The sequence below is a fragment of the Delphinus delphis genome, chromosome 20, assembly GCF_949987515.2.
Source record: "Delphinus delphis chromosome 20, mDelDel1.2, whole genome shotgun sequence".
NCBI lineage: Eukaryota > Metazoa > Chordata > Mammalia > Artiodactyla > Delphinidae > Delphinus > Delphinus delphis.
This window is the reverse complement of record NC_082702.1, coordinates 12982380-13010187: the sequence shown is the minus strand read 5'-3', so window position 1 is coordinate 13010187 and position 27808 is coordinate 12982380. Positions and strand designations below refer to the sequence as shown.

The 27808-nt window shown below is 50.2% G+C and overlaps 1 protein-coding gene across 2 annotated transcripts; it reads left to right on the top strand.

Moving 5' to 3' along the window:
* The first annotated feature begins 568 nt into the window (after window positions 1-568).
* SUPT5H (SPT5 homolog, DSIF elongation factor subunit) lies at window positions 569-27432 on the top strand. Of its 2 annotated transcripts, XM_060000658.1 has the most exons (30): window positions 569-634; window positions 899-976; window positions 5891-6056; window positions 9696-9761; window positions 10305-10316; window positions 10837-10906; window positions 11003-11071; window positions 11181-11246; window positions 11532-11562; window positions 12301-12369; window positions 15815-16066; window positions 17259-17348; window positions 17457-17527; window positions 19104-19209; window positions 19441-19534; window positions 19623-19759; window positions 20190-20345; window positions 20445-20591; window positions 21457-21603; window positions 21690-21815; window positions 22696-22780; window positions 23105-23224; window positions 23309-23411; window positions 23495-23622; window positions 23714-23819; window positions 24273-24431; window positions 24553-24721; window positions 24837-25040; window positions 26816-26911; window positions 27005-27432. In XM_060000658.1, the coding sequence occupies exons 2-30, from the start codon at window positions 902-904 to the stop codon at window positions 27146-27148; spliced, it is 3264 nt and encodes a 1087-aa protein (XP_059856641.1). In that variant the 5' UTR covers window positions 569-634; window positions 899-901; the 3' UTR covers window positions 27149-27432. The 2 variants fall into 2 exon arrangements, with proteins under 2 accessions (XP_059856641.1, XP_059856642.1); XM_060000659.1 differs by lacking the exon at window positions 10305-10316.
* Window positions 27433-27808: the final 376 nt, after the last annotated feature.

Sequence of the window (27808 nt, the reverse complement as noted above, 5' to 3'; positions counted from 1 at the left end):
GCGGGCCTCTCACTGTTGTGGCCTCTCCCGTTGCGGAGCACAGGCTCCGGACGCACAGGCTCAGCGACCATGGCTCACGGGCCCAGCCGCTCCGCGGCATGTGGGATCTTCCCGGACCGGGTCACGAACCCGTATCCCCTGCATCGGCAGGCGGATTCTCAACCACTGCGCCACCAGGGAAGTCCCTACATAGTTTATTTTTGAGCTTTGGTTACCTTGTATACAAACTAGGGGTATCTACCTCCTAGGAATGTTTCAGAGGCTGTGAGATAAAGTCTGATTTATTTGCAAATTTGTTATTATTTGCTAATCTCATGCTTCCTCACGGCTTGGCACACCACGTTAGTGATCTGGACTAAATTCAAGCAAACACTTATTTCTGGCTAGAAAAGGCCGATCCCAGGGTGTTATAACACTCCGATTTGACCATCCCAAGATGTCTGCTCCACGCTCTACTTTAAGACATCTCTGCCACTCTCAAGATGGCGTCCTGGAAGTGCGTCACCGGGGATGAGCCCCAGAAATCTCGCGTTAGGCGGGGCCAAGTGGTAGGTTCTCGCGAGAGTCACGTCAGTCTCAGCCAGGCGTCGTGTGAACAGCAGCTGGTGCCGAAGGCGGAGGTGGCACCTGAACGGTGAGCGGTTGGGTTGGAGGCTGTGGTGGCAGGCCCGGGAGTCGCCGGGGGCCAAGGAGGTGTAGAGACCAGATTAGGGGACTCGGGAGATATAGCGGGTGGCGTGTGTCGGGGGGTGGTCCCATTTTGGGATCACGGTTGCCGGATCAAGGCTGCCGGAAGTGCGCTTTTTCTTCTCCCCGGGAACCCGAGGGGAAACTGAGGCTCGGAGTGGGGCTCGGAACTGGGGGAAGCGCTGAGGCCGCCGTCTTTTCCTGCGAGCAGAAGATGTCGGACAGCGAAGACAGCAACTTCTCCGAGGAGGAGGACAGCGAGCGCAGCAGTGACGGCGAGGAGGCCGAGGTCTGTGGCTGGGACGCTGGGGGAGGCGTTGCGCTTGGGGACAGGACCAGAGCAGAACGGCCCATGTGGAAGCTTAGCGGGGATCAGAAGCATCTCTGGCCTCTGGGAGCTTCCAGGTTGTCGGGAGAGATAGGGAAGTAGGCAAGCCCAAGTCAAGCAGAGGCTCAGGTGCTGGAGACCCGGGATGTTCCAGGTCCAGTGATTTAACAAGTGATGTGTTTGAAGGACTTGGCATATAGTAAGAACTCACTATTAGTTTTTATATTTAGGTGTGCTCAGTCATTCCAGAAATATACTTCTAGCGTCTACTACATGCTAGACACACTTCTTTACCCTTGGGCTACGCCAGTAAACAAAACAGATTTTTAGAATCTTTCTTTGCTCTGGTGAGGGTAAACAAACGTAACTGAGAAGTAAATCATTTAGTGAGCTAGAAGGCATTCTGGAGAAAAGTAGAGTAGAGAAGGGGAATAGGGAGTGCTGGTTGCACTTTGGGTAGGGTGATCCTGGTGAGTCCGGGAGGGTGACATTTGGAAAAAGATTTGTGAGGTGAGTGAGTGAGTCATGTCATGTGGAAGAAGGGTGTTCCAGTAATGGGGAACTGCAAGTGCAAAGTTGGGAGCATGTCTGTGGTGTTCAGAAAGTAACAAGAAGTTCAGTTTGGCTGGATCAGAGTGAGTGCAACAAAGAAGTAACAGGAGCCAGATCTTGTCGAATCTTAAAGGCTGTGGTGAGGAATTTGTCCTTAACTGAGTGAGATGAAGCCATGAGAAGGTTTTGAGCAAAGGAAGCATGTGATCTAATATTTTGAAAGGATCACTTTAGCTTCAACCCAAAGGGGTCTGTTGAATGTCACTGTTTTAGGAACCAAATAAACATTTCCTGGGACATAGCTGATTTCAGATATTATTTTATTAGCTATTAGCCTGTTTTATTTATTTCTCATTTACTTGTTTGTTGAACAGGTAAATGTTTGAGCATCTATTGCTATGTTCCAGACACTTCCTAGGCGTTGGAGAGAGTGGAGCAAGGCAAATTTCTGCCTTCACAGAGTTTACAGTTAGTAGGCAACAATTACAGACAAAGAGATGGCAGTATGATTATAGAAACGTTAACTTATTGCTTAAGTTAGTTGCCAACACTTGTAGAAATTTCATGTAAAAATCAAGCTCTCTTGCTTTTCTGGGACAATGGGAGGAGCCAGCAATCTGAGTGACAACCCAGCCCTTTTCTCAAGAAGTGGCATCCCTTCTTTAAAGTTAGGAATTTTCTCCAGTTCCCGGGATATATTAATTGCCATTTGTCATCATGCAGATTTAAGAAAAGGAAAGATTTCATAAATCTGTGTTCTGGAAAACATCAGGTAGGTGAAGAGTGCCATAGGTTTCCCTTGAGCTGCCCTACTTATTTACGTTTCCTGTCTGCCCTCTGCAGGCATTTGATTGTCAATCCTTGTTGCGTCCTTTGGGGAGTCCTCAGCTTGCCATGGTGGGAATGGGACAAGAGGGAAGATGACACGAAGGGCCTTTACTTGAAGCTGTCTCATTGAGTCCTTGGTCTCTGACTCATGGCTTCAAGACACTTTGCTTGTGGTTAAAGCCTGATGGTAATGAGACCCTCATGAGCTCTCTGTCTTGAGGTGGAGGTAGTTTTATAAGCAGATGGTTACTCCAGGGGATGCTGAGGACGGACTGTGTAAGAGCACGTTCAAGCCCTGAGGTAACATAGAGATAGTAGTGAGAGCTATCTCCTCAGAAGATGCGGAGCCAGGTTTGGAAAGAAGACTGCTGGGACTGAGCCAGGGGGATGATGACAAGGTTCCTAGAAGTCAGGCTGTGGTCCTCTTGTAGTGTGCGTTGTTAAAGTAAGGGACGTTGTGGGCTAGTTAGGATTCTGTATTAAGCAAATAGAATTGACCCTTGAACACGATGGATTTGAACTGCTCGGGTCCACTTATATGTGGATTTTTGTTCAATAGTAAATTGTACTGCATGATCCAAGATTGGTTGAATCCTGAGATGCAGAACCGTGGATACGGAGGAACCTTGTATTCGGAGGGCTGGCCATAAGTTATGTGTGGATTTTTGACTACACAGAGGGTTGAAGCCCTTGACTTCCATGTTATTCAAGGGTCAGCCTTATTTTTTTAAAGTCATTTTCTGTTCCCAGCCCCAGGCTGGGTGGTGTGTTAGGGACCCAGCAATGCCTGAGCTAGCATGGGCCTTTCACTTAGGGAGCTAGCTCTCGGTGGTCAGGGCTGTGATGGAGGAAGCCCAGAGAGTTGTGAGCCCAGAGAATGTGCCTGACTTTCCCTGGTGGGGAGAGGGCAGGCGTCACTTCCTGGAAGAGAGGGTATTTTTTTTTTTTGGATAATTTTATTCTTTTATTAATCTTTGATATATATATGTATTTATTAATAAAATTCAGAGTTGCTATATGGAGAAATAGCTTTGTACCAATATTGTCTTTGTATGTGTTTATCAATAATGTATGAGATTGCCTCATATGCTCCTTTTCCTTTATTCTCTTGCAGGCAGTAGATGTAGTTATCAGTTGTTTTTAAAATTTCTAGGCAGCCAAAGGACTAACTAGTATCACTTAAATAAAGAAGGCAAATTGTCCCAAAGTAGGAACAATTTACCTTCATTATGGAACATAAAGTCCTCATATGAAGGGGGAAGAATTTCATAGCTAAAAGCTTTGAACTACAGAAGATTTATGAGTAACTATGTATGTTGTTTCCAAGTGGACTCTATAATTAATGTCTAGGGGTTATCTTTGGTATACAATGGATTTTGATTTTTTAAATATTATTAGATAATATACAAAAGAATATATTTAATTGTATGTAAGTTATGAGAAATAATAAAAAGGAGAGGGTATTTTGATTGAAGTATGAACAAGAGGCAGAAGAGAAAGGCTTTTTATGCTGAGGACTGGCATGGATGATGGACAGTGCTATGAGAGCATGCTGCAAGTGGTTCAGTGTGGCTCAAACCTAGCATTTAGGAGGGGGAGCCCAGCGAGGCGGATGAGAGGGAGAGGCAGAGGGCACAGTGTGCACTCCCAGACCAGGCTGCTAGGGAGCTGGTTCTTTGCCTGAGGGCAGTAGGGAGCCGTGGCTGTGTTTTAAGCAGGGCACCAAATGATCAGATTCGTGTTTTTTTGTTTTGTTTTGGTTTGGTTTGTTTTTGTTTTTTGGCCGCATGGTGCGCGTGTGGGATCTTAGTTCCCTGACCAGGGATTGAACCCATTCCCCCTGCAGAAGTGTGGAGTCTTAACCACTGGACCACCAAGGGAGTCCCCCAGATTCGTGTTTTAGGTCATAGTTTCCCAAGACTGTAGGATGTTTTCCAGGTGGGGAGTAATGAGAAGTGCTTTTAGGTGGAATAAGAATAAGACCTGAAGCCACATTGACTCATTTAGTGAGAAAGTTATTTTCTTTTTAGTTGTACACCCTATCTTTTAATTGGATCATGGAGAAAGTTTCACTTTAGTGCTACTGTGTCTTGAACACCTTTCTGAAATTTGCTAGTCTCTGTGTTTGGCAGGGAGAACAGGCCTTAGACTTAGCCTGCAGCAGGCAACAATATCATGTTGGGACTTAGTAACATTACTTTTATCTTTATGGTTACTTTCTGTCTATAACTAGCTAACCTTTAAAGAGTTTTAACTTCTGAAACATTTCAAAACAAAAAAGTTTGCCTCAGAAGTAAAAATTTTAGTGAATTTAAAGAAAATATTAGATAAATGGGTTGTACCGATGTGGACATGGCAAAAAGTCATGAAGTTAATGAGCGAAAGGTTGAAGTTTGGGGAACACTGTTTTGTGTGGGTCATTTCCTTTTGTGGTTTGTATGAAAAAGAGGGATTGGAGGCCAAGAGACAAGAAAGGAAGCTGGGGCAAGGATTCAGATTTAGAGGGCAATGTTCTAGCCTAGGCTAGGGGCTGTGCAGATGGGGAATAAGGGACGGATTGAAGAGACGATGCTCAAAAAGCAGAAAGGTCAAGAATTTGGTGCCTGATGGGAGCTAGAGGAGGCAAGCACAGGTCTAGGGGAAGACACAGAGGCCAGTTTGGGGTGTGGTGGTTGTGAAGGGCTCAGAGGACATCTGAGGAAGGTATCCAGGAGGCTGCTGGCACAGGAGGGTCTCTAGTTCTGGAAAAAAGTAGGGGACTGGAGACCGATGGGATGTCATCTACAGAGACAGTAAGTGAGATCGTGGAAGGTAAAATGGCCAGGAAGAGGGTGCATGGAGGGAGAAGGAAAGTGGGCCCTTGGTTGAACCCTGGTGATTGAAGCCAGTATTTGAGAGGTGAGCACAGTAAAGGGAGCCTGCAGAGGAGCAGGCGGAGAGGTTGGAGAAAAGCCAGGAGAGTGCGATGTGGCAGACACCAAGGGAAGAGCGTTTCCCTGCATGAAGAGTGGTCGGTGGTGTGAGAGGTCTTATAGGTAAGGACCAAAGAATATCCATAGAACAGCTGTGAGAGGCGGTCAGTGGCCTTGGCAGCAGTGTGGACTGGAAACAGACGTGGGAGTCATCACAGAGATGTCCACCACAGCCAAGGGAGTGGATGAGATGGCCCAGGGGAGTTGTAGCATGGAGAGAGACAAGAGCCAAGGACCAAACCTAGTGGAGTGATAACATTTAAAGGCTCGGTGGAGGCTAGCAAGGAGATCTAGTTTGGGGGGTGGGGTCAGCTCCCAGATATTGGTTGGGTGGATGGCGGTGCTGTCACTGAGATAGGATGGCTACCAGGGAGGCCTGGCCAGGGTGGAAGGACATGTATGCAGAGCAGAGGGGGCTGTGATCGTCCAGGCAGAGCTGAGGTCAGATTTAGGGGTGGAGAGCATGGTGTCTGGATTTGGGGGTTTCAGTACACTGGTGCCCCAACCCTACCTGACCCTGCAGGTAGAGGAGGAGCGGCGGAGTGCAGCAGGTAGTGAGAAGGAGGAAGAGCCTGAGGAAGAAGAGGAGGAGGAAGAGGAGGAGGAATATGATGAGGAAGAGGAGGAGGAAGATGATGACCGGCCCCCCAAGAAACCCCGCCACGGCGGCTTCATTCTGGATGAGGCTGGTATGTGACAGGGCTGGCGAGTGCTGAGCAGAGGCTGGACTTCCACCTTCAGTTCTATTTCTCCAATGTACTTTTTAAACATTTTCTTTTGGTAAATGTCAAACACACAATCGTAGGGTAGTTTACGGAGCCCCCGTGTGCCATCACGTAGCATCAGTAGTGAACAGCTCAGTGCTGCCCTGTTTTGCTTATTCCTGCTCACTCCCACCCACCACTGGATGATGTTGAAGCCAATCCCAAATACACAATTTAACCCCAAAATATTTCATATGTATTCCTATAAGATAGATCCTTTTAAAACCCAGTTACAATGCCATTATCCTCCTTTAAAAAACTACTAATCGTGAAAAGCTCAGATGACCTAGAAGTAGGCAGCTGGACAGGGTAGTGGAGGCTGACAGATGCAGGTCCCTTCTGGCCTCGCTCTGCTCTTTTCTCCACGTGGCCCTGGGCAAGTTGCTGCCTGTTCGTCTGAGCCTCTTTTCCCCCTTGTACAGGGGGACAGGCAGTTCTGCCGACTTCAGCAGGGATATTTTGGGGATTTGGGGGACTATGCATGTAAAGCACGTCAAGCTGATGGCAGCCCAAAGTATAATGCCCAGCCTGCAGTAGGCCCTCAGAAAACAGGGTTATTATTTATGTTACATAGACCCACAATGTCTCTGCTGTTCTGTAACTGCTTTTCTGTTCAATGCTTGTGGAGGTAGATATAACATAGATAGTTTAGGTTAAATGAGTTAATTCTTGTAAGGAAAGTTTTCTGAACATTTGGCAAGTACTCTGTAAGTTTTAGCTGCTCTCATCATCATCATCATCACTGTTGAAATATCTGTTTTTTTCCAGTGGCTGCACATTGTTCCATTCTGTGATGTGCTTTATTGAACCAGTCTCTTGTGGGACATTGATGTTGTTTGTAGTTTTCAGTAGTATAAGCAGCATTGCCTTGAGCATCTTCATATAACATTTAGACTCACATATGCAAGTTATTACCTAGATCAGGCATTCTTAATCTTTTTTGTACTGTGACCCCTTTTGGAGTCTGGTGAAACCTATGGAAGTGTGATTCCCTGACCCTTCTCAGAATCATGTTCTGAAATGCATTTAAAAAAATACACAGGATTCCAAAGAAAACAATTATATTGAAATACAGTATCTAAATATTAAGAGAACATTGTGACGTATGTGCTTCTTTTTTAGCACATTGAAATAACAAGATTTAGTGGAGGATCTGTTAAGAATCTAATTTTGAAGTAACACGGATTGTGAGTAATATTTTAAGATATTTATAGCTGTACTGTGCTATGAAAATTATCAGATTTCATGGCTAACACTACTGTGGTTTGTTGCCATTGCGCATAATTGATGTAAATACTAAATTTCACTTAGAGATTAGTGAAAATGAAGATGTAGTTTTTTAACTAACACAGACGTGGCAGATTTTTTACATGGTAAATCCCTATAAGTCAAATTGCTGGACAAATGGGATGCATTTTTTTTTTTTTTTTTTTTGCGGTACGCGGGTCTCTCACTGTTGTGGCCTCTCCCGTCGTGGAACACAGGCTCCGGACGCGCAGGCTCAGCGGCCATGGCTCACGGGCTCAGCCGCTCTGCAGCATGTGGGATCTTCCCGGACCGGGGCACGAACCCGTGTCCCCTGCGTCGGCAGGCGGACTCTCAACCACTGCGCCACTAGGGAAGCCCGATGCATATGTTTTTAAAGCTTTTTGATATCTTTGGCCAAATGTCAGCTCCTGAAAATGTTGCTACTTGATACTCCCACCATCCATACATGAGAATGCTTGTTTCCCACACGCAGGTAAAGAGAAGCGACTTGAAACACCACCCTTCATTTTCTTGGGACCTTCTTACCTGAGAGGAAACCAGGGAACAGAGGGGCAGGAGATGCTCTAGGTGTTCCTGGTTCTCAGAGAGCTTCGGCCCTTTTCTGAAAGGCTGAAAGGGAGGGAGTCCTTGCTTAGAGAGAAAGTCTTAGACAGCAGATGGGCTCAGATCAAGAGAACGGATAACATGCCATGTGACAAAGATGTGGGCCACTAGGGACACCTACTTGGTGGTGGTGGGAGTGACATTCAGCACTGCCTGTGGCGATGCCCATTAACATCTACCACATCAGGACCCTAGATCCAGCAATTCCCTTTTAGGAGATCACCCCACAGGTACATAAGGATACAAGAACAAAGACACTTGCTGCGGTCCTGTTTGCAGTTGCAAATGTTTGGTGATCTAAATGCCCATCGATGATAAGAGCCTGGTATAATGAACTATAGGACAGATAATGAGGCGTGTGCTGCTATGGAAGAACTCCAAGCTACTAGTACTGCTTTAAAAAAGAGGGTGGGACAGAACAGTGTGTTAAAAAGGTGTGTGGAAGGGGACTTCCTTGGTGGCACAGTGGTTAAGAATCCACCTGCCAATGCAGGGGACACGGGTTTGAGTCCCGGTCCGGGAAGATCCCACATGCCGTGGAGCAACTAAGCCCATGCGCCACAACTACTGAGCCTGCATTCTAGAGCCCGTGAGCCACAACAACTGAGCCCGCGAGCCACAACTACTGAGCCCGCATGCCACAACTCCTGAAGCCTGCGTGCCTAGAGCCCGTGCTCCGCAACAAGAGAAGCCACCGCAGTAAGAAGCACGCAACCACAGTGAAGAGTAGCCCCCGCTCACCACAGCTAGAGAAAGCCCGCGTGCAGCAACAAAGACCCAATGCAGCTATAAATAAATAAATAATAAATAAGTTTATAGGAAAAAAAATTGTGTGAAGGGAAAATAGTGGTGGGGGATTTATATGCATTTCTTGTATAAGGTCAGATTACCTCTAGACTAGAAGCTGGTCACACAGTTGCATCTGAGAAAGGGGATTGAAAGGGGTTAGAAATGGGAGGGAGACTCACTGTACACTTACATCCTCTGTACACTTTGGATTTTTTCGTTGTGTGTTGTTTCAGTTTTTAGTGTAATATTCAATACATACAGGAGTATATGTTATGTAGTGGAGAGGTTAAGCGCATGGACCCTGGAGCCAGACTGCCTCTCAGGTATCAGCTGAGAGTCTTTAGGCAAGTTAGGTGACCTCTCTGGGTTTCAGAGCCCTTACTGTAAAATGAGAACAATGGTGGTACTTCCCTTAGGGTTGCCAGGATGATTCAATGAGGAATTTGGGAAGTACTCAGAGGAGGGCAGGGCACACAGTACGCTCTCAATAAGGGTTGGCTGTTACAAATGTAAGCGAATAATAATAAAACCAACAAACCACAAATCCTATCTTTAAAAAAACAAACAAATAAAACTATATACCAATTTTCCCTTCCCTTGATAGTTGGGAGGAAACTTTTCTGCTTGCTTATTTTTATCATATTTTTAAAATGGATCTGTGGATGGTAGGGGGAGGGATGACTTCTAGAGTCAGGCGGATCTGCACATTAGACCTGACCCTACTGCTTGAGGCAGTTCTGAGGCTTTGGGTGAGAGCCTCACCTGTCCAAGCCTCAGTGTCCTGACCTGTGAGGTGGGGATTTGTAGTGCCTGTTGCCCAGAGGAGATGTTTCCTGGGAGCTGTTGTCATGAGGTCGTCTTTTCCCTGGATGCCCCCCTGATCACCTGGCGTTTCCGTTTCAGATGTGGACGATGAGTATGAGGATGAGGACCAGTGGGAGGATGGAGCAGAGGACATCCTGGAGAAAGGTGTGTGTGGGCCCCACCTCTGGGAGACCACTGGGGGTGTGGCCGAGAGGGCCTTGAGAGCCCACCCCCACCCCCATGCCCGGAGCCACCCCAACCCACACCCTCCTCACCTTGCTTCTTTCTGTCGTTGCCAGAGAGGCCAGCTCCGCACCCTTTTCCTTTTAGGCCCATGAGTTGGGGGGATGGGGGCTGTGGGGAGAGGACTCTGGGCTCCTAGGGCCCCAGTGAATCCCTTCTGGGGGCTGTGGGGGTGGGACAGGCTCTATCCCAAGATACCCCCCACTTCCTGGGCCAGTGCCACCCCTTCCCTGTTATTTTCCGTTCTGTGCGCCTCATACATTTCGGCTTCTCCCCCCACCACCTGGTGCCTGGCCTTTACTTTTGATTTTCAACCTTCTTGTGTCCCTCCCTTCCCCTTCCCCCAACCCATTGGTTGATTTCGCTGCTATAATTTGGCTCATACTTTGTCTGCCCTCGCCCACCACCACCACCACCACTACCACCACCACCACCACCACCACCACCTCCTCTTCCTCCAAGTAGAAGAGATTGAAGGTAAGAACCTGAAAAGTGTGCTTCCCTGACCCTCCTCCCATATCCTGACATCTCCTCCTTCCTGCCTGTGGCACCCTCCCTCACCCCTGACCCCTCCCCGGCCCCGGGGGCTCTGACTCACGTAGGGTCCAGAGGCAGGGGGTCTGGGGCCAGGTCTCCAGCAGTTGTTGGCCTGGGAAAGCGTGTATGTGTTTATGTGTGCGTGTGAGTGTGAGCATTGCCGGTAGCAGGGTGAAGGGGTTGGGGGGCTGGGATGGAGTTCAGGATGTGCTTAGGCAGTGGCGATGAGATGGGGAACAGCTGGATGTCCCCAACTGCTGGGCCCCATCCCCAAGGAGGACACTGAGAAGCAGGATGTTGAGTAGGCCAGAATAGGAAGGTGAGGGTTAGGGGTTTCCTCAGTGAGGCATCTGTTGCCCCAGGACCCACCTCTGACCCCCTTAACCCGCACCGCTTTCTCCAGGCCCCTGCTTGCTCTTCATCTCCCCTTACTCACCCCATCTGCCCATTTTTTTTGCAGCCTCCAATATCGACAATGTTGTCTTGGATGAAGACCGTTCCGGGGCTCGCCGCCTACAAAACCTCTGGAGGTAAGCAGTGAGGGGAAAGGGAGGTTTGGGGGCAGGTCAGCCCACCCTCCTCTCCTTAACCTTCAATTCTTGTTTACTTTCCCCCTCACACCCCAGGGACCAGCGAGAAGAAGAACTGGGCGAGTATTACATGAAGAAATACGCAAAGTCATCTGTGGGAGAGACGTAAGGGTGTGGGCTGGGCTGATGGGAGGCTGGGAGCAGGTGGTTCCTTTCCGAGAAGGGTCAGGGGTCTGACAGACCCCTTCCTTCCTGACGGCCCTTCTCTCTCCAGGGTATATGGAGGATCCGATGAGCTGTCGGATGACATCACCCAGCAGCAGCTGCTCCCGGGAGTCAAGTAAGGGGGTGGGACAGGAGGGCCGAGGTGGGAATTTTTACTGGGGTGATGTGCCCACACGGCTCACTCCCTGAAATAAATCAGATCACAGTGTCACACAGAGTGGTGGATGGTGGGAAAAGAGGGGAAGGGCAGATTGGCACTGTTCTCCTGTCTGCTTATGGATGGAAGGATGGAGAAGGGAGAGGGTGTGGAGGGAGAGGAAGAAGGATGGGTGTGGTGATTTGTATGTTTCATGATCAGGAGACAGTTTCACTAAAAGGCTTCCTTTTCCTCTCCTGTCAGGGATCCCAATCTGTGGACTGTCAAATGTAAGGTATGTGCTCTGGCCTCATGGCTTGGGGGAGGCAGGGGAATGGGAGAGGCAGCCTCATTGGGGGGAACTCTCCTTCTGTCTTTCCTGGGTCTTCTTGATCTGTCACTCTCTTCCTTCTGTCTGCCTCTACATCCGTCTCTCTCCCCCCACCCTCCTCCTCCCCTCCCCTCTCCCTCCCTCCCTCAGTGTCTCCTCCCTGTTTTTCTTGCTGTCCATTACTCTTGCTCTGTAATCTCTCCATCTCTCTTGCTCCTCCCTCTCTCCTACTTTATCTTTTTTTTGGCCACGCCACGTGGCTTGCAGGATCTTAGTTCCTCAACCAGGGATCGAACCCAGGCCCCTGGCAGTGAGAGTGCCAAGTCCAACCACTGGACCGCCAGGGAATTCCCACTGTCTTACTTTATCTTTTTTGCTTGATGATTCTTTCTTTCTTTTTTTCATTGAGGTATAATTGGCTTACAATATTATGTAAATTTCAGGTGCACAACATAGTGATTCACAATATTTTAAAGATACTCCATTTATAGTTATTAGAAAATATTGGCTATGTCCCCTGTGTTGTACAATATATTCTTAAAGCTTTATTTTATTTTATACATAGTAGTTTGTACCTCTTAATCCCCTACCCTTATCTTGCCCTCCCCTGACTCTGTCTTTCTTGCTGCTGTCTCCTGTCCCCTTTTCTATGTCCTGTTCTCCATCTTGTCATTTCTCTTAAGTCTGCCTTTCTTCTTCCAGATTGGGGAGGAACGGGCCACAGCCATTTCCTTGATGCGCAAGTTCATTGCATACCAGTTTACAGACACGGTAAGTTGGGTAGGCAAGCAACTTGTGGGTGAGAGACAGATAAAGCCCAGAGTGAGGGACAGTACAGGTTCAGGGGTACCAGATACCCCTTGCACTGAGCAGCACTGCCTGGTAGGTGAGCTGCTTCAGCTAGAAAATGACCACTTTCTGGATCAAAGTGTTCTTCATGCCTTATAGAGGTACTGTCTTTATTCTCTCTGCATTTCTGGCAGGATTCCCCAGCCTCTGCACCCCTCTGGAAGTCAACCATCTAGCTCCCTGAGCCTTTTCTGCCTGAGAACGAGTTCTGCCTGTTCACCAACCCTGGTGGGCAGCTGTCACCCTCTTACTCTTTGGTTGCGAGTCCCACCATAGGGCAGTGTGGCTAAGTGCATCACAGAACAGGCCTTTGGGGAGGAGAATTCCTTCCTTCTCTCTTTCACTCAGTTATCAAAATCCACTGAGCCCCTCCTCTGGGCTGGTCCCGGCATTGGGAGATGCTGAGGATACAGCTGTGACCATGCCAGAGCTGGTCCCTGCCCCTTAAGGGCTCATTCACACACAACACACAAAACATGAAGTAATGCTGGCTGCGTGCAAGGCAGCAGATGCTGCATTAAGGGCACAGATTTTTCTTTAGACTCCTTGGTTTTGAATCCTGCCCCTGCTGCTTCCTCACTGTGTGACCTCTATCAAGCCGCTTCCCCTCGTTGCGCCCCTTGCTTGCCCCTCAGCATCGTTAGGATTAAGTATATTTGAATATGTCCAATCCTTAGCCGGGACTTGTTCTGCAGCTTGTGTTCAGTAAGTGTAATTGTTATCATAGGCGTAATTGTTAGTTTTGGAACCAGGACGTGCTGGTTGGTAACTTTCTCACTGAATATGATTTGTGTTAGGCTGAGTGCATAGCTTTTACCTGCCAAAACAGTGGGTGTGTGTCAGTGGGACCAAGTGGACAGTTGCAGGATTTGCAAATCATGATTTTGAATGTGCTCAAACTTCTACCCTATGCCCTGGGCGAGATTCTAGTGACCCCATTTGAGATGGGACTGAAGTGGTACATGTATATCATGAAAGCCAAAATCTCTCCATACCCAAGTCCCATTTTTCAGAAGTAATTACTGTTGGTTTGTGTGTCTTTCCAGACTGTCTTCTCTGCATATTGAAAAATAGGTATTAAAAAAAAATAAAATGGTATTATATACGTATCATTCTGCAGAGAGCCTTTTGTCAATACCATAGTCATCTTTCCATGACAGTAAACATAAGGTGGTTTCCATTTTTCACTATCACAGCGAATACGGAAACAAACTAGGTGCTTTTTAAAAAATTGAAATATAATTCACGTACTGTATGAAAACATGTTGCTGGATTTGGTCTTCTACTATTTCATTACAGATTTTTGCATCTATATTTATAAGGGATGTTGGTCTGTAGTTTTCTTATGATGTCTCTGTCTGGTTTTGGTATCAGGGTAATAATGGATTCATAGGATTAATTGGGAATGTTCCCCCCTCTTTTATTTTTTGGAAGAATTTGTGAAGGAGTGGTATTAATTTTTTAGATGTTTGGTAGATTTCACCAGTGAAGCCGTCTAATCCTGGGCTTTGGGTATGTGTGTGTGTCTGTGAGAGAGAGTGTGTGTGTGTGTGTGTGTGTGTGTGTGTATGTTTTTTGCTTATTAATTCAATATTTTTACCTCTTATAGGTCTATTCACATTTTCTATTTCTTTTTGAGTCAGTTGTAGTAATTTATGTCTTTCTACAAAACATTCATTTCTTTTAGGTTATCTAATTTATTGTCATGCAGTTATTCATAGCATGCCTTAAAATTCTGTAAGTTTGGTTGGTAGTAATGTCCTTTCTTTCATTCCTGATTTTGGTAATTTGAGTTTTTTCTTTTTTTTCTTGGTCAGTCTGGCTAAAGGTTTGTCAAATTTGTTGATCTTTTCAAAGAACCAACTTTTGGTTTTGATGGTCTTCTCTATTGTTTTTCTAACCTCTATTTTACTTATTTCCACTCTGATCTTTATTATTTCTTCCTTCTGCTTGCTTTGGGATTAATTTCCTCTTTCTCTTCTAGTTTCTTAAGGTGGAAGGTTAGGTTATTGATTTGAAAAAAAATTTTTTTTCAGTTGGTGTTTACAGCTGTAAATTTCTCTCTAAGCACGGCTTTTTCTGCATCCCATAAATTTAGTATGTTGTGTTTTTGTTTTCATCATCTCAAAATATTTAAAAATTTCCCTTACTATTTCTTCTTTGACCCACTGGTTACTTAGAAGTGTGTTCCGCATATTTGTGAACCTTGTAAATTTCCTTTGATTTCTGACTTCATTCTGTGTGGTTGAAGAATATATTATACTTCATATGATTTCAATCCTTTTACATTTGAGACTTGTGTTGTGGCCTAACATATGGTTTATCCTGGAGAGTGTTCAGTGTGCCCCTGAGAATTCCACTGCTGTTTGACAGACTGTTCTAGCTATAGATGTCTGATAGGTCTTGTTGGTTTGTAGAGTTGCTCAAGTGTTCTGTTTTCTTGTTGATCTTTTGTCTAATTGTTCTGTCCATTGTCGAAGGTGGGGTATTGTAGTCGCCAGTTATTATTGGTGAATTACCAATTTCTCTCTTCATTACTGTTGGGTTTTGCTTCCTGTATTTTGAGGCTCTGTTGTTAGGTTCATATATATTTATAATTCTTATATCTTCTTGATGGATTGAACTTTTTATCATTATTAAATGTCCTCTGTCTCTGGTAACAATTTTTGTCTTTAAGTCTGCTCTGCTGTTAGTATAGTCACTCCAGCTCTCTTTGGTTCTAGTTGCTTTTTCCACAGAACATATGTTGGATGTCTTTCTGTGTCACTACATATAGATCCATCTCATTGTTTTTTTTAAGTACTACATTGTATTTCATGGTACAGGCAGACCTCGGAGATACTGGTTCCAGACCCTCACAATAAAGTGAATATCATAGTAAAGCAAGTCACATGAATTTTTTTGTTCCCCACTGCATGCAACACTTACGTTTACACTATACTGTATTCTATTAAGTGTGTCATAGCATTATGTCTAAAAAAAACAATGTACAGACCTTAACTAAAAAGTAATTGCTGTTGGGAAAATGGCACCGACAGACTTGCTCCCTGCAGGGCTGTCACAAATCTTCAGTTGTAAAAAACACAATAGCTACAAAGTGCTATAAAGCCAAAGAGCAGTAAAACGAGTTATGTCTATATGGTTATTCCATAACTTAACAAGTCTTTCTTTGGGGGCATTTAAAAATTTCCAGTCTTGTTTGTTTTCTATGCTAAATGGCTCTGCAGTGAATGTCCCTGTGTGGGGGTCATTGCACAAACGTGTTTCTGTGGGATAAATTCCTAGAAGAGAGACTGCTGAGGTGGCGGTCATTACTGGTACCAGCAGTCGTGTCTCACTGTCTCTTTTCACTGGCTCGGCCCTCCAGCCCCTGCAGATTAAGTCGGTAGTGGCACCAGAGCATGTGAAGGGCTACATCTACGTGGAGGCCTACAAGCAGACCCATGTGAAGCAGGCCATCGAGGGCGTGGGCAACCTGCGGCTTGGCTACTGGAACCAGCAGATGGTGCCCATCAAGGAGATGACAGATGTGCTCAAAGTGGTGAAGGAGGTGGCCAACCTGAAACCAAAATCCTGGGTCCGCCTCAAGCGGGGCATCTATAAGGACGACATCGCTCAGGTGTCTGGGGCTGGGCTGGGCTGGGGTGGCCGAGGAGGCCAGGGCTCTCTGTTCTGTCCTCCCCTCCTTTCTCTTTGTCCTTTCCAGCCCCCTGACTAGTGCAGAGAGCAGAACCCCACAAGGATCAGGTGAAGCAGAGTCTGGACTTTGTTGTGAGCACACAGGAAAGGGATAACCATCTTCTGTGCATGTTCTATGCGTGTTGAGTAAAGATCTGAAGGTGGTGAGGGAGTGAGCCACGCGGAGTTCTCGGGGAAGGGATGTGGCAGAAGGCAGCCCATGAGCTAGGACCGTCACTGGCCGAAGCAGAGTGAATGAGGGTGAGAGTGGCAGGAGATGAGTTCAGGAAGGCAACGGGGCCTGTGACTCATCCTAGAGCTTTGGCTTTTACTGGAGTCAGATGGGAGGGTTCTAAGGGATACAGTGTGGCTTGGATTTTGATAGGATTACGCTGCTGACTGCATTGGGACTAGACCACTGGTTCTCAAGCAGGGGTACCCCCAGGGGACCTTGCACAATGAATGGAGACATTTCTGGTTGTTTCACCTGGGGAGGGAGTTGAGTCTGATATCTAGGGGCTAGAAGCCAGGGGTGCTGCTAACATCCGTCAAGGCGCGGGACGGCCGCCACGACAAAGGCTTACCCAGATGAGAAACCCTGCAATAGACTGGATGGGCCACGGGAGCAGGGAGACCAGTGAGGAGACTGCTGCCACAGCCTAGGTGGCAGGTGATGGTAGGACAGGACTGAGGCTGCAGTAGTAGAGGAGGGGGGAGAGGTCAGAATTTTTGAAGGCAGAGCTGACAGTTTTGCTACCAGGTTGGATATGGGTGTAAGAGAAAAAGAGTGAAGAATGCCTCCCACGTTGTGTGCCTGAGAAGAAGGAAGGATGGAGAGGGACAAGATGGGGAGAGGAGTGGGTTTGGGGCAATCAGGAGGTTAGTTGCAGTTACGCTGGGTGTGCGGGACCTTCTAGACATCCAGGTGGAGATGTCAGGATGGTAGTGGATACTCAGTTTCAGAATGGAGGGAAGACAGGCTAGAGAGTGAATTTGGGGGACTTGTCAGCAGTTTCATTTCTTCCCCATCACCCTCTGTCCCTTGCCCTTCCTGGCATCTCCTTTCCCTTTCTGTGTCCGGGGTCAGGAGGGGAGGGCTGGGCCCCTGCTGACCACCTGTCTGGCCTTCTCAGGTGGATTACGTGGAGCCCAGCCAAAACACCATCTCCCTAAAGATGATCCCACGCATCGACTACGACCGCATCAAGGCCCGAATGAGCTTGGTATCGTGGGGATGTGCTGCCAGTGGGGAGAGGGGGTGCTTGATACCCCTGCTGGTGGCCAAGCCCTCGTCCCTCACCCTTCCTACTCATGCCCCTTTTCCTACACAGAAAGACTGGTTTGCCAAAAGGAAGAAGTTTAAGCGGCCTCCACAGAGGCTATTTGATGCAGAAAAGATCAGGTGAGTGTCCTTGGGCTGGGCCAGGCTGGGTGCCCAGAGCTGTGGTGTAGGATATGCCTTTGCAGGTTCCCCCACAGGGCTGGGCTCCCGGAGCCATCCGTGGTTTGTGAGTGGTTAACTTGGCAGTATAGCCTTAGCCATGTTATTTAACATCCTTGTGCCTTGGTTTCCTCTGCTGCAAAGATTATAATAGTAACCCCCACTTCCTAGGATTGTATTGAGACTCAAATGATTTAATATGTGTGTGTGCCCAGAACAACACTTGACACCTAGTAGGTGTGATTAATGGTGTCACATATTGCAATGAGATTTATCGACACATCAGGCTTTATAAAGTCTCTCACCCTCATCTCCTGATGCCTGGACACCTCAGTTGTGGGTACAGAGCCCCTTCCACTCAGGGTGTCTCCCTCCCCCTCCCCGCTGGATAGAGCATTGGAGCAGTCCAGGGTTTCCAGTGTTCCAGGGCTGCCGGGGGCTCCAGCGGGAGGGCAGGAGAGGAGGAGTTGGAGAAACAAGAGCCAGTGACACTTTTCCTCTGGTCCTGTTCCGGAAACATATCATGAGCAGCCAGTTTTTCATTCTCTTAAAGGCTGGACTGTAGAATGAGCCTTTTGATTTGCCAGCCTGGGCTAATACCTCCAGGCCAGGCCAGATTAATACTTCACATGCCTGAATCGGACTCATTTACACCAGTGGTCTCCACTCATCTGGACATCCCCTGCTGAGCACAAACTAGAGTGACCCTTCCCTGCCCCCCAGTAGCCGGTCTGACGCAGTGCCCAGACATGCGCAGCTGAGCAGTCTCGCCTCTTGCCAAATGTAGCGTGGGAATGAGAAGATGATTGAGCAGTTGGCGGGAGGAGCTCAGCCTGCTCCCTAGCGCTCCGTTTTTGAGAGCGGGGCAGGCTTTCCCTCCCCACTCTAGAAGCATGGGCAGGAACTAAGGTCCCCCTGTCCCACATGCAGGGCCATTAGAGCTAAGCACAGGCTTGAGAGTCCCACCGCCCTGCATTTGAATCTTGACTCTCAGACTCAAGGGCTCGGCCATGTTGGCCATGTGGTGTGCCCTCCCTGAGCCTCCTTCTCTCATTTCCCTGGAAACAAGGCTCATATTACTGATGTCATGGGCTTTGGGGAGGAGTCGGTGAGGTCATATGTGTCCGTGAGTGTTAACTGTTAGCAGTGTCTGATACTTTGTCTAGCTAGTACTCACTGAGTGCCTGCTGTGTGCCAGGCCCTGTTATAGGGGAAATAGTGAATAAAAGATGCTAAGTCCCCCCCTTCTGGAGCTGCCATTCTAGTTAGGAAGATGGGTCAAACTTGCTGTAGTGGAAAATAAAGCAGGGACGGGGGGCAGCAGGGTGCAAGAAGGTGGGTGCTGTGCGCCCTTCTGTTGAGGCGGGGCCTTCGGGCTTTGTGAGAGGTCACTCTCGCCAAGGGGTGTGTGTTTTGGGGGGGGATGGCTCAGGCATCCTGTGCCCTTTTCCCCCTTTGCCAGCAGAGGAGACTGAGGTACAGCAAGATTCTCCTCTTAACCTCCACTTCCAATGTTCTCTCCCCCACAAACTCCCAGGTCCCTGGGGGGTGATGTTGCCTCTGATGGTGACTTCCTCATCTTCGAGGGGAACCGTTACAGCCGGAAGGGCTTTCTGTTCAAGAGCTTTGCCATGTCTGCTGTGGTGAGGGTCCCAGAGGGGGTCGTGCTAATGGCGGTGGGAAGCGGGGAGGCCAAGCTTTCTCCCTCCTGCAGTCCAGGCCCCAGAACAGTGGGTTATCTGGGCTTGTCTTGGATCCTCAAGTTAGGAGTATCCCCAGGGGATTAATCTCACCATCTCTCCAGTCCGCTCAGCCGGGCTGTGACACTGACTTTCATCCACTTCCTTCTCTTCCTCTTGTCTCTTGGGGCTCAGATCACGGAGGGTGTGAAGCCCACACTCTCTGAGCTGGAGAAATTTGAGGACCAGCCAGAGGGCATCGACCTCGAGGTGGTGACTGAAAGCACAGGTATTTGGTCCTGGTCAGTAACGCAGGCCAAGGAGAGGGCGGCCCATGGTGAGCAGCCCTCAAGTTAGCCCTGTGCCTGCCCCCACAGGGAAGGAGCGGGAACACAACTTCCAACCTGGGGACAACGTGGAGGTGTGTGAGGGTGAGCTCATCAACCTGCAGGGCAAGATCCTCAGCGTGGATGGCAACAAGATCACCATAATGCCCAAGCACGAGGACCTCAAGGTGGGTACCATGCTGCCCGTGTGTACGTGGTGGGTTGAGGGCATGACGAAACCATGGAGTAATCTTGAGGTCACTGGTTTTAGTTTGCTTAGGGGTGGTTGTGTCTGAGGCTTGTCTAGGCCCAGCATGGTGTGTCTGGGGTGAGGCTGTCTCCAGGTGGGTCTGAGGAGGTGTCTAGTCTGGTGTCATATGTCTTGGGGACAGGCTGTCTCTGTGCGGGGTAAAGGGTTGTCCAGGCTGATATCCTGAGTCTCCGGGGCAGGCTGAGGTTGGTCCAGGTGGCCTGGGGTAGTCTGTGGTTGGGGGTGAGCCTGGAGTGGGTTTTGGCCAGGGTCTTTCTGAGACCACGAGTGGAATCTGAAGATGGGGAGACAGATGGGTTGTGGTGACTTCCCCTGACTTGCTTGTTGTCCTCACACCCGATCCCTAGGACATGCTGGAGTTCCCAGCCCAGGAACTTCGGAAGTACTTCAAGATGGGGGACCACGTGAAGGTGATTGCCGGCCGGTTCGAGGGCGACACAGGCCTCATTGTGCGGGTGGAGGAGAACTTCGTCATCCTCTTCTCGGACCTCACCATGCACGAGGTAGCTAGTGGAGGGCTGGGAGTGGGGTGAACGTGCCAGGAGGAGACCGAGGCCGATGAGCCACGTGGACCCTGCTTCACCCTTTCCCGTCTCCCACAGCTGAAGGTGCTCCCCCGGGACCTGCAGCTCTGCTCGGAGACGGCATCAGGTGTGGATGTCGGGGGCCAGCATGAATGGGGGGAGCTGGTGCAGCTGGACCCCCAGACCGTGGGTGTCATCGTGCGACTGGAGCGGGAGACCTTCCAGGTGTGTGTGCTGCACGCAGAGGCAGGCTTACTCTAGGGGCTTCCTCTCCCTCCAGCTCCTCATCCTGGGAGGTGGCCGCACATGGTGGCTAAGATCCCAGACTGCTCAGGGTTGCAGACCTGGCTCTGTCACCCATGGCCAGCTGTGTGATATCAGGCAAGTGCGTGTCATTTACCTTCTCGGTGCCTCAGTATCACACCCTGTGAAAAGAAGATAGCAGCAGCATATACTTCGTTAGTTGTGACTGAATCCGTGACATCAGATACGTACCCAGGCATTCGGTGCTTTCTCAAGGGCTGGGTACTGCTGGTGCCTTCCTCCCCTTCACCGTGCATGTGGGAGCCACAGAGCGTAAATGCTTAGGACCCTGGGCTCTGGATTCACATCTCAGCTCTGTTGCTCTGTGCTGTATGACCCTGGGCTAGTAACTTGCCCTCTCTGGGCCTGAGATTTCCCCTCTATAAAATGGGAATTGTGACAGCATCCATCTCAGAGGGAAATTTTGAGGCCTCAGTGAAATCTTGTGTGAAGAATTTAGCATGGGTCTGGCACAGAGTGATGGGTAGACATTAGCTGTTATGTTAACATCTATTCCTCTGCTCATCTCTCAGGTCCCTGATGCTCAGTTGGAATGGAGGCTCCTCCCAGAGGGTGTTTTGGAATATGACTGGGGACATTTTCGGTTGACCCAGTGCCTGGGGGGTGGTTCTCTGACATTACCTGCCCCAGAGTCAGGGAGTCTAGACGTCCTGCAGAGCTTGGGACAGTCTCCTACAGGAATAATCATCCCACTGTAGGGAAGCCCTGCTCCACCTCACCCCTTTCTACTCTCATCCCCTCAGTATCCCCTCCCCTCCCTCCGTAGGTGCTGAACATGTATGGGAAGGTGGTGACTGTCAGGCACCAGGCTGTGACCCGGAAGAAGGACAACCGCTTTGCCGTGGCCCTGGACTCAGAACAGAACAACATCCATGTGAAAGACATTGTCAAGGTCATTGATGGCCCCCACTCAGTGAGTATAAGCTCCTGCCCGTCTGTCACATCTGAAAGAGTTGGGGTGGGGCATGGCCACGAGAGTGACTGTCCTTCCCCATCCAGGGCCGGGAGGGCGAGATTCGCCATCTCTTCCGCAGCTTCGCCTTCCTGCATTGCAAGAAACTGGTAGAGAACGGGGGCATGTTTGTCTGCAAGACCCGCCATCTGGTGCTGGCAGGGGGCTCGAAGGTGAGACAGGCATGGTGGCACCCTCTCTGTTGGCCACCTGACTCGGCTCTCTGACCTACCCTGGCCCCAGGAGTGACAAGAATGGGCTTGTGGAGGATTAGGAGGGCAAGTGTCAGTGTCAGATCCTTGGCAAAGTATGGAAAAAAAGGGTTATTGGGATATTGAGCTATTTACCAAATAATTTGTTCATTCAGTTTTATTGTGCACCTGTTAGGTGCTCGACACTGGGGGTACGGCAGTGAACAAGACAGAAAAATCTCTGCCTTTCTAGTGCTGCTGCTCTGGAGATGAACAGATAAATAAATACATGCATAATACAATTGGGACTGATGGCAAGCACTATGAAGAAAAATAAAACGGGATAAGGAGACAGAGAATGATGGGCGCTGCTGCAGGTGGCATTTGAGCAGAGACCTGAAGGAAGGGTCAGAGAGCCACCTGAATGTCTCAGGGGAAAGCAGAGTTCCTGAGGTGGGATTTGTAGGGAAGTTGTACAGAACCAGGTATCAGAAAGGAAATCAAACCTGGGATCTGGGGAGCTGGGACCAGGAGATGGTTTTCTCAGGCCCTGCAGGTGGAATGCTGAATTCCCATGGCTTGCAGTTTCTGTGTCACTGGGGGTTTAAATTCCTGACTACCACATTTTAATCTCCTTGCCCAAGGGAGGCCTGGGCCTCTTGATTGACAGGCCCACAATGGCATAGGGGTGACTGTTTTCCCAAAGGGAAATAGAGGCATTGTGACCAGAAGGAGGGAGGCAAGGCTGCTGGGCAGGTTCAATCAGGAACTGTTCCCAAATGGCAGCAGGCAGTGTGGTGCAGGGGCTGGGAGCCTGTCATCCAGGCCCTGCCTTCCTGTTCACTTCTTGCCCTTTCCCCAGCCGCGAGATGTGACCAACTTCACAGTAGGTGGCTTTGCCCCTATGAGCCCCCGGATCAGCAGCCCCATGCACCCCAGTGCTGGAGGTGAGGGGAATTTGGGGTGGGGATATGTCTGGGGGGTGGAAGAGAGAGGCTGTTCAGCCCACACTCACTGAGTGTCTGCTCTGGGCTGGCCCGACCATGATGGGGCTCACAGCCCAGGGAAGACCCGACCCCCTACCACAGTGCAGCTCAGGGTGGCTAGGGCTGTGATGGGAAAGCCCAGGGCTCTGGTGGTGGGCCCCCAGAGGAGCCTCCTAACCCAAGAGTGGAGGGAGTCAGGTGAAGAGGGGGCTGGAGGGTACCCTGACTGTGGGCACAGCACATGAGAGGATGGCCCCAGGGACTGGTGACAGTCTTCTTCCCCAGGTCAGCGTGGTGGCTTTGGCAGCCCGGGTGGTGGCAGCGGCGGCATGAGCAGGGGCCGGGGGCGGAGAGACAACGAGCTCATCGGCCAGACTGTGCGCATCTCCCAGGGGCCTTACAAAGGTGACCTGCAAGACTGTGTGGAGGCCTGGGGAGGGGCACGGTGAAGGAGAGCCCACCCAGCCTGACCTCCTGCCTCCCCACCAGGCTACATTGGCGTGGTAAAAGATGCCACGGAGTCCACAGCCCGTGTGGAGCTGCACTCCACCTGCCAGACCATCTCAGTGGACCGTCAGCGCCTCACCACAGTGTACGGGCCAGGGCAGGGCTGGGAGGGAGGTTGTTGGGTGGTGCAAGAGCCCTACTCACCCCACTTGTTCTCTGTGTCTACAGGGGCTCACGGCGCCCGGGCGGCATGACCTCGACCTATGGGCGGACACCCATGTATGGCTCCCAGACGCCCATGTACGGCTCTGGCTCCCGCACGCCCATGTACGGCTCTCAGACGCCTCTCCAGGATGGTGAGCACTCCCACGGGACGGGGATGAGGGGCAATGTGGGGGGATCTGGAGCCAGGACAGAACTGATGGACACACATCTCTCCCGTTCCAGGTAGTCGCACCCCGCATTATGGCTCTCAGACGCCCCTGCATGATGGCAGCCGCACTCCTGCCCAGAGTGGGGCCTGGGACCCCAACAATCCTAACACACCGTCACGGTGAGGGCCAGGAGCTTGGGGGCTGGGGCGGGGTTCCCTGAGCCACTGGGTGTGTGTGCCCATGTGCGTGAATGGTTCTGCTGTGTTTCTGTGTGATGGACCGGTCTGTGTGGTCCACCCTGTGTTCTCTGCTCAGCCCCAGGCTGGTTATGTGAAGGGGTAGGCAAGGCTGGGGCTGGGGGCAAAGTAATCTTTCCAGCTCCCATCGTAGTAGCATGCTGTGGTCAAGACCTGGGCTTGGAGACAAATTGTGTGATCTTGGTCATGTGACTTTGGGCAACCTCATCTCTATTTCCCAAGTCTCCTCACCTGTGAAATGGAGGCCTCTGGGTGGGGCTGTTTGTGAGGATGAAGTTGCCTTGGTTTTGCCTGGTGTTCAGCGCTGTTCTGGAAGCATTTGCTATATTATTGCGATCACCACAGTCATTCTCAACAGACGTCTCTCCCCAACAGGGCTGAGGAAGAATATGAGTACGCGTTCGATGATGAGCCTACGCCATCCCCACAGGCCTATGGGGGCACCCCCAATCCCCAAACACCTGGCTACCCAGACCCCTCGTCCCCGCAGGTCAACCCACAGTACAACCCGCAGACGCCAGGGACGCCAGCCATGTGAGTCCACTGGGGCTAGGCCTTATCAACCGCTGTCCAAACCCTCCCCACTGCCACCACCTCCTTCTCTCCCCTTCTAATGCCCCCAGCTAATGCCCCCCACCTCTCCTTGTCTCTGCAGGTACAACACAGACCAGTTCTCCCCCTATGCAGCCCCCTCCCCGCAAGGCTCCTACCAGCCCAGCCCCAGCCCCCAGAGCTACCACCAGGTGGCGCCAAGCCCAGCAGGCTACCAGAACACCCACTCCCCAGCCAGCTACCACCCCACCCCCTCGCCCATGGCCTATCAGGTACTGCTCACTTGGCACGCCCTTGAGGGTGGTGGGCTAGGATGGGCCTTGGGCCTATAGGGACAACCAGGCCAAATAACCTGTTCCCAATGACCCCATCCCTTTTTCCCTACAGGCCAGCCCCAGCCCAAGCCCTGTTGGCTATAGTCCGATGACACCTGGAGCTCCCTCCCCTGGTGGCTACAACCCACACACACCGGGCTCAGGCATTGAGCAGAACTCCAGCGACTGGGTGACCACTGACATCCAGGTGAAGGTGCGGGACACCTACCTGGATACACAAGTGGTGGGGCAGACAGGCGTCATCCGCAGTGTCACGGTAAGCGCCCAGGCTGGTGGGTGGGCGGGCATCCCTTCCTTTGGGGTCCCCAGTCTCTCTGGTTACTGTTTTCTGTTTTCTTTTTAACTGTCTATCCCCATTTTCCAGTACTCATTTATAGCTGGAAAAACAGATGTGGAAAGGTTTGGCATGTAAGCTCTACAGGCCAGGGACTTCTGCCTTTTGTGCTCATGGCTGGGCCCCCAGCGGCCTGGGACAGTGACTGGCACCCAGGAGTGTGGTTACTTTTTGACATACTCTTCTAAGATCAGTTCAGTAACATGGACTAAGTGCTCCTCTGTGCCAGGCTTCGGCTTAGCGCCAGGCACCCACGCCCCCCGGGCGTTCCCAGCTCCAGCTCTGCTGGCCTCTCTCCATTCTTCTCAGTCACTGAATTCTCAGCAGCCTCAGGGCCTTTGCTTATTACTTTCCTCTGTCTAGAACTCTCTTCCTGCCATTCTTTGTCTAGTTAACTCCTACTCATCCTTCAAGAAAGCACTTGGGCTGTCTCAGATCTGTCTCTTATGGGTCCATGTAATTCTTTTTCATGTTATCTACCTGTTTAAAAGCTTAAAGTTTACCCTGGTGTGGTTCTTTGATTACCAAGCCTATATTTTCTTTCTTCCCAAGTAGCCCCAGTTCCTAGATGAGGGACTGACACCTTGTTGGCCCCTCAGTAAATATTAATTGAATTAATTAAACACCAGAGAGGAAGACAGCTCCAGGCCCTACCCTCACAGATTTCACATTCCAGTGGGGGAGACAGACACGTCTCCAGACAGTGACAGCCCAAGTGGCCAGAGCTGGGATATAGGAAGCCCAGAGGGCAAGGGGAGCTATGTGAACCCAGGGAGGCACCTTATCCAACTTTGGAAGGGATCAGGGATGGCTTCCGGCAGAAGGTGACATCTGCGCTGAGACCTGAAGAATGAACATGAGTAAGCCGAGAGAAATGGCTGGGGAAGGGGTTGAGTGTGTTCTAGATAGAGTGCACGTGCAAAGGCCTGGAGGTGAGGGAAAGCCTGGCACAAATTGGGGGGTTGAAGTCTTCATTGTGGCTGGAACATAAAGATTCAAGGGGGGAAGGTGAGTGATGAGGCCAGAGGAGTGGCTGGAGCTGGTCACATGCCAGCCTGGGGAACTTGGATTGTGTCCTGAGGGCACTGGTAGGTGGTGGAGGAATCTAAGCAGGGGAGTGGTGGGATCAGATCCGTGGTTTGGAATCAATTCACTATGTTGCTCTGTCATAGTTGGATCGGGGCTGGGAGCCCAGAGGGAGGTCAGGCTGTACTACAGGGCTGTGGGGAGGAGAGGAAAGAGGGAGGTGGGAGAGACCCTCAGGAGGCTGAATGGACAGGCCTCAGAGCTGGAGGTTGTTGGTGAAGTTGCTGACTAAGACGAGGTCTAGAGCTCTGGCTGGTGCCGGGGACCATTGGGCCATCCTTGAGACGGAGACCCAGGATGAGAAGCGAGTGTGGGGAAGAAACTGAGGCCAGTTTGGGACACGATGAGTCAAGAGCCTGAGAAACAGTCTCCCTTTTGGCCTAAGTTAGCTTCATGCTGGAGCTTCCCTTGCTGATCTGATCACCCTGCCCCCATACACCACAGACCCCAGGCCTTGGAACCAGGCCCAGCCTTCACCTTTCCTGCCCCTGTGTCACTTTGGGAAAGTGACTTCTTAGAATAAGCCCTGATCCTATGTCCCTTGGGGGGGGGGGCGGTATCAGTCCTGTGTTGGGAGCAGGCCAGGCTGACCAGGCTGTCCCCACCCCCAGGGAGGCATGTGCTCCGTATACCTGAAGGACAGCGAGAAGGTTGTCAGCATCTCCAGTGAGCACCTGGAGCCCATCACCCCGACCAAGAACAACAAGGTAAGGGAGGACAAAGGGATGTGGGGGCATTGGGCTGCTGCCAAGGACCGTGACCCCATGTGTCGTGTTGTCCCCGCCCCCCCCCCCCCCCAGGTGAAGGTGATCCTGGGTGAGGATCGGGAAGCCACAGGTGTCCTGCTGAGCATTGATGGCGAGGATGGCATAGTCCGCATGGACCTTGATGAACAGCTCAAGATCCTCAACCTCCGCTTCCTGGGGAAGCTCCTGGAGGCCTGAGGCAGGCAGGGTGGACTTTGGCAGATGAATCTGGTAGATGGAGAGTGTCCCTCCTTCCTTTCCTGGCCCTTGGCTCTGACACAGGATCTGGGCCCTGGAGCAGGGCTAGCCGGGTTGATCAGGATTTCTTTTATTTTCCTTTCTGGGTTCCTGTCTCCCTCCCTGATATTCATGGGAATCAGAGTAGAGTCGACAGGGACAGTCCCCACCTTCCCCAGCTTTCTTTTGTGTTACGGTCTTTCAATAAAAAGCTGTTTGGTCAAAAGTCGTGCGTGTGTGTGTGTGTGTGTGTGTGTGTGTGTGTGTGTGTGTGTGTGTGTGTGTAAGTTACTTCCACGCTGTGTGGTCTTAGGCAAATAACAGTCCTACAAAAGCCTGTTTCCCCATCTAGAAAATGATACTCCCTACCCCAGAGGGCTGTTGAATGTTTAAGACATTGGAAAGAGATTATTAGAACAGAGCCTGCCATGTGATTGACAAAGTTACATCTTACTCATGCTCGAGTTAAGTGAAAATCAGTGAGTATCCCTCAGGAAGCCTATATTGCTCCTTTGGTGCAGGTTACAGCATTTGATAGTTTTTTCTCTTGAGCCCACATAGCAGTGACACCAGAACTGCTGTAGCTTGTGTAAGGGCGTGGGGATGGGGAGCAGTGTGGAG